Source organism: Tetrao urogallus (assembly GCF_951394365.1).
Source record: "Tetrao urogallus genome assembly, chromosome: 1".
Classification (NCBI taxonomy): domain Eukaryota; kingdom Metazoa; phylum Chordata; class Aves; order Galliformes; family Phasianidae; genus Tetrao; species Tetrao urogallus.
In genome coordinates this window covers 186,960,030-186,971,071 of record NC_136813.1, presented here as the reverse complement: position 1 = coordinate 186,971,071, position 11,042 = coordinate 186,960,030, and the positions used below count along the sequence as shown (strand labels likewise).

Here is an 11,042-nt window from a genome sequence, read left to right as displayed (position 1 = left end):
ATTTAAGAGCTGTAATTTCCCTGGAAAGCGCAGCGAGAGCCGAGGGCTGGTTTGGGAGCTCTGTAACGTTGGCTTTAGTGGGAACTGGATTCCTTAGGGCAGCCATAATAGCGTTAAATAGATTTTTTTCCCTCCCGCTTTAGAGCTAATTATTAAGGAGCCATTTAATGGTACCCTGAGTACTGGTTTGAATGGGGATGAGCCTCCTGTAGGGATGTGAATTTGGGCTTGGAATGCTTTAGTCTAATCAAGCTCGAGGAATGCAATTTAAGCAGCATGCCTTCTTGCTGACAGTCCCTGAAATACAGCCGCCTTGGCTGAATGGCTCCCATGGCGGAAGAGCTTTTATCCCCTTGCAATCCGTGGAATGGTGCCGCATGTGGAACCAAGAAACCCAAGTGCTTTCTCACGGCATATCTGTGTAAGAGCTTCCAGCTGCCCGGCACGTGAAAGCCAGCTTTGCTCCCCAGGGGGATCACAAGAGGAACACTGTCATGGCAACTGCTCCTCATCGCTGCTCTGAGGCTCTGTGCAGCTGGATGGCCCCAGCTCCAGCTAGCAGACCGTGCTCCAATCCTTCATAACGCCTTTTATCAAAGAGAAGTGTAAGGACGAGTGGGTGTGGTGCAGCTGTGCAACTGTTGGACAGGTTTTGTGGGGATGGCGTGTTTCACTTCAGAGATTCTGACTTTTCCCCCTGGACTTGTGCAGATGTTTATTTCTGATAACTGCTGCGTTCGCCAGGTGCAATCCAGTGTCTTGGGGTGAAGTCATGCATTCACCACAGAAATGTCAGGAGTGCTTTTAGGACTTCAGTCTAGGACCCAGTACAGTAGGACCCAGCAGCTCCTGGTTGCAGTGCAGCTCCCCGCCCCTCCGTGGCCTGGCTGATACCACTTTCTTGTTTCTGCTTGGTTTCGTGCCTGGTGGTGGCAATGTGCCTTTAATTCCTTGGTTGCTCTTGGTCTGTGCTGGTAGAAAGGCTCTTTGGATAGTGCATGTGGGATCAGTTAGGTTATTAGGGGCATTTGTGGGGACAAGTTGGGCAGATGTTGAGAGCGTGGAAGAGTTTATATAGGATATTATATAGGATATTAGGAAACATTTCTTCTCAGAAAGAGTGGTGAGGTATTGGCACAGACTGCATGGGGGGTGGTGGGGTCACCGTCCCTGGGGGCGTTCAGGAAGCAGGCAGATGTGGCACTGAGGGCTGTGGGCACGGAGGGACGGGCTGATGGGTGGGCTGGTGGTCTTTTCCAACCTTGATGATTCTAATTTGACTGCAAAATGAGGTTCTGTAACGCTGGTTGCCATTCAGTCTATGGTAGATCCAGTCAAGCAAAGATGAGCTCGGTTGAGATAAAGACAATTTCTGATGTTGCTGGCAGTGGTGACAGAGCTACGTGTGGGTTGCTTGACCAGCATCCTGCTGGCACGGTGTGAGCTGTCAGCATCACCGCTCTTGTCTGCGTCCCTGCTGGGAAGCACCACCAGGGGGGGAGATGCAGAGGCACCGACGCCATGAAACTCCTGAGCTGCTGCTCTGCCTTGGAGGAGAGCAGCGGGCTGCCCCAGCTCTTCCAGTAACACCACACTGATCCCCAGAGCCAGGATGATATCAGACATTTAGCACTGCCATCTTGCCCTGCCCCAACCCAACAGACGTTTGCTACAGAAGATTGTCTCCAGCGAATGATGCTGGATGAGGGTCAGCTGCTTTCCCAGCTCAACCCGCTCTGGTGCAGCTGAGGTCTCCCTGTGACACGGAGGGGTTTTGGTGGTAAGGAGCTTCCCAGACAGACACTGCAGGGTCCTGTGCAACGAGAGGAGGTGGGAAGAAGGGGAAGGCACCGTGCTGGGAAGTGGTGGGGCCTGCATGGAGAGCCTGTGCGAGTTGGGAAGTGCCTGGGATCGCTGCTGTCCCCGGCACGCAGCAATGGCTGTCGCAGTGCACTGCGGAAGGCAAAGCCCTCTCACTCAGAGAACCCAGCAGAGCAGCAGTGGAGCCTTCTGTGCCCGGCCCAGCCTGCAGGCAGCCCTGTGTCCTCAGGGTCTGTGAGGGGCTGTTTTTGGGCAAGGCTCAGCGCTCCCTGCAGCGCTGCTGCTCAGCGTGGAAGGGATTCCTTGGGTTGAAAAGACCACGGCGAGGTTTCATTTTGAAAATGCTTTAATAAGGAAGTGTTGACAACACCGTTTTGCAAAATGTAAAGGTAACTATACAAATTCTTAATACAAAAAGAATAAATTAAAAGCAGATCTTTTTTAATTCTGCAACTTTTTCTACAACATACATATCTTTTCCTTGATTACAGTTTAACAGAATCCAGTAAAATCATTTTACATGCTCTAAAGTCAATTTCAGGAGAGACCTAATTATTTTTTTTTTCCTTCTTTTTTCTTTTTCTTAAACTAGAGAGTCCGTTTTACACAACTGGTAATAAAACTATTGACATTAATATATATGTAAAACTTTACATCTAGGTAACTAAGCAGTAACTGGTCATCTGATAGCACCTGAATGGGGATCGGCTACGCCTGGAACTAAAACTAATACAGAGTGAAAACAAATGGGACTGATTCAACATTTCCAACACTCGACTGCATCTCACAGCGTTTAAAAAGAAACCCTGCCCACAGCAGAGCGCGGCGCGGGGCCGTGCCACACTGCTGCCCATCCAGAGGGACCTGCAGACGGGGAGACTGAGAACGCAACGGTGGCTTCATGGCAGATGGAGCCTCGAAAAACAAAAAAGGAAGGGAGGGCTGACGTCCGTAGTCAAGTGCTCGTATAGAATAGCTAGGTATGCACCCCTCCGCGTTATACTTCACTATGTTAATCTCATATGATTAACATTGTATGTACATTTGTGTTTAATTGAATTGAGCTAAACAGTAAAACCTGTTTTACTTAATCTGTCTTTACTACCAGACTGGCTGCTCACGTGTGCCTTGATTGCAGAACAGAAAAGCAGAACACAAAGCAAAACCCAATCCATTTCTCAAAAGCTCTTTCTCGACTCGAGCCTGTTTGCAATTCAGGCTGACTTGGTTTTTTCTTCCCCTAATTTCAGGGCTGCCACCTTTGAACCTTTGCTGCAAAACTGCAGATCTTGTCTTGGAGGAATTACTGTTCCTGTAGTGCCCAGAGGCCCCGTAGTGCCGCTGTTGTTGAATTCTTTTTAATTAAAGGTACACAGAAAAAGAATAATTAAAAAACAAAACAAAACAACCAACCCAAAGCCACTTAGCAGGGAAATTAAAAAGAAAACAGACAGTTGCTCAGAGCCCCTAAAAAAATCCATGGGCTAATTTGCTGCTGCTTAATTTGGTCCTTATTTAATTCTTTCACTTTAGCTACGGAATCTTAGCAGCGCACGTCAGTAATCAGTGCTTATCTCCCATCCACCTAAAAATCCAATTAGGAGTTTAAGCCAATTCCCATGCTAGCAAGCCCAAAGCACAGAGAGAAGTGTGTCAGAGCAGCCCTGCCATTGATGCCAGGCAGCAGAACTGCAGGCGTGGGCCCAGGGCTGAAGCAAACATCCCAAATGCACACTGGGGAAAGGAATCGGCACGAGTGGCATTCATTTTTAGAAACCCCACCATCTTTCCAAGTCTAATTACGAAGAGCCCATTCTCTTTTAAAGCCTGGAATGCAGTTTTCCAGCAATCCTGATGCTGAAAGGTGTGGCAGCCCCCAAGTCACGGCGTTTCGTTTTGAACGTCTTGCCCTACTCGGTCTGGTAGACGCTGTTGTTATTCTTGGAACACGCACACACTTGCACTTTTCTTTTGTTTTCAACTAAAGCTAACTTCAGTTTCTGCTTTTCACTAAGTAACCCCCTCCAGCCGTTTCTGTAATGCCTTTCCCATAGGAAATCATCGTTTGCACGCGCAAACGGGGGCCGGCCGGGCGCCTCCCCCATCTAGTGGCAATAAAAACAGCATAGCACCGCAGTGAAGACTAGACGTGCCAGCTTCAACATCCACCGAGATTGTGCACTTGTTCGTTACAAAAGTGTCTTTGAGGCCTTTGAAAGTTCCATGGCTTGACATGTATAAAGCATTGCTCAAAGGTAAGTGTAAACTTGCAGCTCCTTCCACGACTCCCCCGTCCAATTCCTTGTGGTGTCAGTAGGCAGCTCTGCTCGCGCTGAACGCCTTGCTCAGTCACTTCTCTTTCTTGTGGTTGCTTTCCATGTGAAATTTTGCTTCGTCTGCTGCTTGCTAAACCCAAGCTGCTCCCATGCTTCCTGACAGACCGGTTCTCCCAGCCAGCGGTGCGCTGGTGACGAGCCCTTTGCTACACTGGTGCTAACCAAGGTGAGATAATTGGAACAGATATGTTAATGCAGCTTCACCGTGTCAATTAGACTGTGATGTGCTTTCCCTTTGATTTGATGTTAACATTTTTGCAGAGACAGGTTAGAATTCATTGGCTGTATCTGCTTGTGGAAAGGTTTTTGGACAATTCTTCTCTTCCTCAGAGTTTGAGAAAACCAACAGCACAACCCTAAGCTCTGTGTGTTGGTACGCAGCTTTGCCAGCCACGGAGCTGCTGTGAGGAACAGTTCTTGCCTCTGCTGTAGATAATCCTTTGTACACCTCGTTTGTCCAGTCTGATAGTAGCTTGTAGATGCTGTGATACCAACCCAGACCTCCAGAGTGTCTTCAGTGCGTGGGGCTCTGTTCGGATGGGCTCGAAGCAAAGAAGGAAATGCTGTTTTGCAGGAGGTGGTTGTGTCTGTCATTAAGTAAGAGATGTTCTTGTAGCGAGAACTCGCTGAACAAACTCATCCCATTGACACTGGTTGAGTGATTTTGGCAGCACTGATCTGACTGCGAGACTCTTAGATGTATTTGAAGTGAGAGGATTTTGCTTTTTTTTTTTTTTTTTGTATTTTTTCATGAAAGAACTGCTTTCAGGAGTAATTCTCAGCCTCTGTCCCAATTTGTATCGACCCCTCCCCCCCCCCCCATTAAATTAATACTCCGTTGGATCAGATTGCAGGTCATGGAAATCTGACTGCTGTTACATGCCACAGAACAGCAAGATCTGATGTAAGCCTGGACAGGCTCCCGTCGTTTGAAAGGAAAAAAATCATTTTTCCCATTGCCAGCTGCTGAGATGGCTGCTCACACGCGTGCCTTGACTGCAGCCGCCGTGCCACAGGCTCTGCAGGGACGTGTGCTGGGCCGGCGATGGGACGCGCTGCCATCCTGCATGGTGGTGGTGGACGTCTCAGGGCCAATGCTCTGTAATGTCATCTGGAATTGCATCGTGAGAAAAGTGCTTAGAGTTGAAGCTGGTGCTGGGTGACAGTGCATCTGGGTAAGGCAAATGAGAGGCAGTGAGGTGATCTCAGAATGGCATTGATGTGATTAATTTGAGGTCAGGGGTTCACACTAGAGTCCCAGGCTTGGCTTTTTCCTGTCCATACCACTGGACATCTGCTAATTCTGGATAGAGGGGAGAATCCAGGAAACAGCTATCATTGTAAGTCCTGCAGGAGAAAGGAAACTTTTGTTAGGGCAATGAAAACTGCTGGAGAGTTCAATCATGGGCACAAAATATCATTTTATGAACAGTCCCACTCCCTGCAGCAACCTGGAGACAGACGGAAGGCTGAGCATTTTGAGGAGGCCCTCCATGAAGCACATCTGAAGAGCTCCTGGCCATAACACCCAGTGAGAAGGGGGAGGGTCAGGGTGCCCTCCTGCAGCACCTCACAGACAGTCCTTGGGATTTCTGCTCTGGCAGAGGCTCTGCATCACCAGCAGTGCCAGAGAAACGTGGCTGTCTGGAGCTGAGGCAGCAAAACCTGGTGATGTGTGAGAGGGTGTCAAGTATGCTATGGAAAGGACCATGTTTTGTCATATGCCGCCTGGTCTTGGGGTGCCTCCCTTGACAAACTACATTTTCTTTTGCTGCCTGGCTTTTTGTTTGCTTGCACAGAGGAGATGAGGGACGTGATGGGAATTTGCCATTTATCTTAGGGCTCAGGTCAGGGTCAGCTCCTGGCTCAGTTTCTACTGAGCTCCTTGCGAGAAGAAAACAGAGGTCAAAACCTTGTTGAGATTTTGAAAAATGGCTGCTATATCTGCATAACAGCATTCAGAATTGATCTCCCTCTCAAGCTTTGATCTGAACCAACTTCCAAATCTCAGATTGTTTGGAGACCAGAAGCAGGAAATGCACTTTGCTTCCTGTGGGATTCTCTCTCCCTGCCCCCTCTCCCCACCTCGCAGGACTGAGCTCACATTGATGCAGCCCAGCAGTTCCTGCCTCCTCTCTCCCGTTTTCCACCTGGTTTCCTTGGGACTGATGTCTGGGAGGAACCTAAGCAAGGCCATGACCCGGCTGCGCATTAAAGAGCCTTTTGTTTCCCAGCTCTCTGCTGGAGTACAGAGGTTTATGGGTTATCTCCAGAGAGCCGGGCTTGAAATACTCAACAGATGCCAGCTGTGAATGGCTGTGGATTCAAATGAGAGTGTCAGACGGTGACTGCAGTTTAATTAAAACAGAACAATTCTAAGGGTTTTTTGTTCCCTCCACCCTTCCCCCTCTGCCTTCTCACAGGAACTGGGCCAGGGTTGCTCCTCTCTCCGTGAAGCCTCACTGCTGCAGACAGCCTGCACGGCTCTGCAGCACGGATGAAGGAGCAAGGGGCACTCGGTGCTGTGGCTGTAGCACTGCTGGAGCTCTGCCCAGCTCCCCGAGGTCCCCACCCACCCGTGCTCATCTCCCCACAGCACTCTGCCCACGCTGCTTTGACACATCCCAGCCACGAACGTGTCCCTGCTCTCTGTGCCTGTTCAGCCTCTGCAGGAACGCTCACAGCAGTGGCTGGCCCCAGACCCACTCGTGCGGAGGAAGGAGTCCTGTTTCACTGGGGAAAGCACAACAGCCACAAACGTGCTGAAAAGGCACAGACAGGGCTCCGAGCTGCTATTCCAAGGACTGAAAGAAGCCTTGTTGCCAAACAGGCACACAATTACACAGCTGCTCCTCGGGGACGGTGGGATGCCGCATTGTGTTCGTGGAACATGGACTATAGGGCAGAAGGATGAAAGAACAAAACATCCCCTTACTATACCTCTATTCATCAGTACTTTGGTGGGTTGGAGACTGAGACTCATCCATAGTGGGTGAGTTGTCTGTTGCTTCTCTGAACAAAGGAGAGCAAAAAAGGAGGAAAGAGGAGAGAGGAAATGTTAAAGAAAAGAAATGACACAGACATTGTTATGAGCTTATTAATCCAGTGGGGAAACAAGTTGATGAATCATCTTCAGAACAAGAGTTAGTGGCACAAAAACATGTCAGGGACAACTGTAAATCTTTTCCTTCACAATGGGAGGGAACAACCTGTTCCTGTGGTGGGGGAGTTTGTGTTTTGCTTCTAATGGCAAACTTTGTCCGCCTCTACCATATTTATACATGTGCTTGGGACTGTGCTCAGGCATGAAACAAGTACTGATTTGTCTCCAGTTCCTTCTGCACTGGTTGTTGGTACACAAACTAAGTTATAAATCTGAAGAACTTCACAATCACCAGCTAAGAATTTGCCTTGATGGTGTTTTGCTATGAGAGACAGGGAGCAGAAGTTATCCCAACTAAGAAATGTTGGGATTTTGGAAGCAGACTCCTCAGCTGGCTGCTAACCACTTTTACTCCTGATTATCATAGAGATATTCAGAGGATATAGGATTGGGATGGAGACAGACACAAAGATTTGAGTCTAGATTAAAACCCTTACTAGTGGAAATTTCAGCATGCAGTCACTACAGCTGCCATTTTGCCAATCTTATGATCCCTTGACTTTCTGTGAAATGGACCCTGAAAAATACTGAAGCTGGAGGCAAACACAAACACCATGTGAAGCTGGATGTCAAATGTGCGAATTTAAAATTCAAAGAAGGCATAAGAGGTTTGTGGTTACAGTTCCCCTCATCTCCATTTCAAAGTGCACTCACAGACGGTGCTGGAGTACAACCAGAGGTCAAATTTGGTCATAGGTGACCAAAGAAATTAAAGAGGATGAGATTTTCCAGTGGCTGCACAGTGAAATGTTTACAGAGTTAACTCTCCTAGTCCCTGCTCACAGCTTAGGGGATTGTATCTGTTCTCTTATTCCAGGGCTGATGGGATTTCGAGGACGTTAGCTGGAAACTTTCTAGCGGTGTTCACCAAACCCAACTTAATTGTAAAAATCTGGGACGCGCTGAGTTAGATGGGATCTGGAAGTGATCGTTATTTCGTGTGACAGGGTAGAATTACAGAAGATTGCTAGAGAACACTCAGGAGAGCTTGCAAAAGGCTTTTTGTTTGCTCCTTGAATTCCTGGCCTCACAAGGAGGTGTGCCCAAGAACCCAATTACTGTATTTACATGAGTAATGGCTACCTGCACCTAACGACTCACTCATGCTTTGGTGAAGCACACTAAGTTAGTGGTAGCTGAAAAAAGTTGCACTTCATAGTCATTAGGACACATTACTGGGGAAAACCTTGTAGTAAAATGTGGTTGCTGCACACACAAATATGGTAGGCACCTAATGCTGCCTTGACAACAGAGATCTTAGGCTGGACAGCCGGCATGTTTGCAAAAAGAAAGACCAGCTGTTTTGACTGATAGAAAGCTGGAGGAAGGAGATGGTGCCCAAGCGGGAAGAACCTGCAAGGCTTCTTCCACTGCCCATCCAGCATGGCTTGGGAGCAGTGCTGCTGGGTGCAGGTGGCACTGCCGAGCTCGGTCAGCCCAAAGCGACCAACTGGTGGAAGCTGGACACGCCTGGTGCAAGCGTGGGCTACTGAGCACCTGCAAAACGTTCCCTGTACCTGTGCTCTCCCTTTGCCTGTGTGCTGGGAGGTTTTTCCTGAAGCTAGCAAGCTTTCAGCTTCCTGCACTGAATGAGATGAATCCTCTCACCCGATCCCAATGACACTCACCCAGTCTGCCATGCAAGAATGTGGTGGGGACTGCCCGGTGGCGTGGCTGCAAGTTCACTCGATGGTGTTGAACTCCTCTGGCTGTGAGGTAAGGCAGCTGAAAAACAATGAAAGGGTGGAGAAAAAGAGCTGGTGAGGTGAGGGCACAAGGGCTAGGGTGGTTCAGACCATCGGCTGATCAGACCAGCAGAAACATGTCCAGCTGTGAGTAAACACGGCCAGGGAGTCAGAACTCATCCAGCTTGAATATGGCGTAGGAGCAGCCTGCCTGGTACTGGTCCTGCTGAGTGTCATGGGCTGCATCAATCTTCAACTCCGTGGGAATGCTGTTTCAGCCCTGTCTGGGAGATTCAGCATCTCTCCCAGCATGAGAGTTGACTGATTTTGCTCCTGTCACCACTATCTGGACAGCAGAACATGGCTGTATATCTTCATGACCTCAGGCCTTGTCCTGCTGCCAGGGGTGTGAGAGCACAGGAGATGCTCCATTTCCTGAGGAGGCAGGGCTGGTACTGGCAAGAGCCTGGACAGGTACACTGCTTCATGTGCAAAGGAGGAAGACAGCTCTAGAGATTACAAAAGCTAACACTACCTCACTGTGCAGTTGTAATAAGGTGAAGTTTGGCTTTGCTGACCCTAGTGGTATGGGCTCAAAGGAAGGCTTATCTGACTTTAATGAAGCAAGAAGCAAGACAGACTAAAAATCCAACACTGGCAGTGGTTCTCAGGAGGGTTCCTCACTGAGGGTGTGGCAAAGATATCCAACTCACCCATTTTTCTTTCTCCTCAAGTCCATGCAGTATTCACTCTCCAAATTTAATACCTGCCCAGAAGTGCAATCCTCTTTAAAGGACAGCATGAAGTCCAGTAGATATGTGTTGGCTACAGCCAATTAGCTAAACGATAGATGTTTCTACCTGGCATCCCCTTCTGTGCTGTTCATTTTTTTAGCTGCTGCCAAATGGCACTTGAAGAGAAAAACAAATTTTAATCTGCTCCCTGCAGCTGACAGTCCCCTGGGTCAGTATCCTCCCATAGTTTTAACTGGGACTGACTGGGAATGCAAAGCCAGCCCATACTGCTGGATGGTCACAGCAAGCCATGGGTGCTGCCCAGGCATCCCATTTAGATTCGAAGACCCCCTGGGTGTGAGAACAAACTGAATGGCAGTGTCTTGCCCCCCCCGAACTCCCTCACTATGCTTTCAGATTTCCAAACTGAATTAGCATGCCTCTCAAACCAAAGCAAAACAAAGCCTGAGCGTTCATGTATTTTCTGTTGCCAGCAGGAACAGAAAGGCTTGTTAATTAAAGGAGGGGAAGACTACTTCTCATATTGAGACATAGAATGGTACCAGCAGTTGCCTGATTGTGTCTTGGTGTACATCTAGGCCTTCTACAAGCACAACACATAAATTACCCTCTAATCAGGCAGCTGTGAGTATTGGTGCACTCAAGGCTATGAGGCACTTGGGCAGTGGCTTAAGGCATAAGAAAGGAAGGGAAAAATGGCACAGATTCTGATTAAGCAGCTCTCCATCTCCACTGGGCTGGGTTCATGTTTTTAGCATGCCCTTGATACCTACAAATTGGACTGTCCAATGGTGACTGATGGCCAGTAACTATTTCACCTTGGTCTGTTTTGTAACTGTTCAGGTTAATTTATTTGGCCGTTTTCTTACTGTTGAATATTAACAGCACAGAGATGTACAAAGCTCTACATGACAGATATATTACTGCACAAACTCAAGCACTGAATCTCAGAATATTATCAGCACAGTTACTGGAGTTGCATGGGAAAGCCACGTATCAGCAGTGCAAAGAGATGTCATCATGCAAACATTTCTGCAGGGCTGGGACACTGTCCACACTGAACTCTTAACCTTCCTTGTGCCTTTAATGTTTCACCATGGGCACACAGTTCTCCTGGATGGCACCGAGGCCCTGTGTGCTCCATCGGTCCCCTCGCTGTTCTTACTAAAAGTGATTACACTGTGGTTTCTCTGAGTTCAACCAAAAACCCACCGCACGCTGAGGAAAGGCTCAGTAAAGGCACGGCTTTGGGTTCCTCCCTGTCTTCCAGGCCTGGCATGAA

At 48.5% G+C, this 11,042-nt stretch overlaps 1 protein-coding gene across 2 annotated transcripts in view; it reads right to left on the bottom strand.

Annotated features, from left to right (window-relative positions):
• Positions 1 to 7,099: 7,099 nt before the first annotated feature.
• FRMD4A (FERM domain containing 4A) overlaps positions 7,100 to 11,042 on the bottom strand; it is a gene marked incomplete at both ends in the record, with an annotated part of 350,711 nt that continues 346,768 nt past the window's right edge. For both annotated transcript variants that reach the window (XM_079548504.1, XM_079548503.1), the window contains 2 exons: positions 7,100 to 7,169; positions 8,949 to 9,045. In XM_079548504.1, the coding sequence (XP_079404630.1) occupies positions 7,100 to 7,169; positions 8,949 to 9,045 (167 nt within the window). The remainder of the gene's footprint in view (positions 7,170 to 8,948; positions 9,046 to 11,042) is intronic.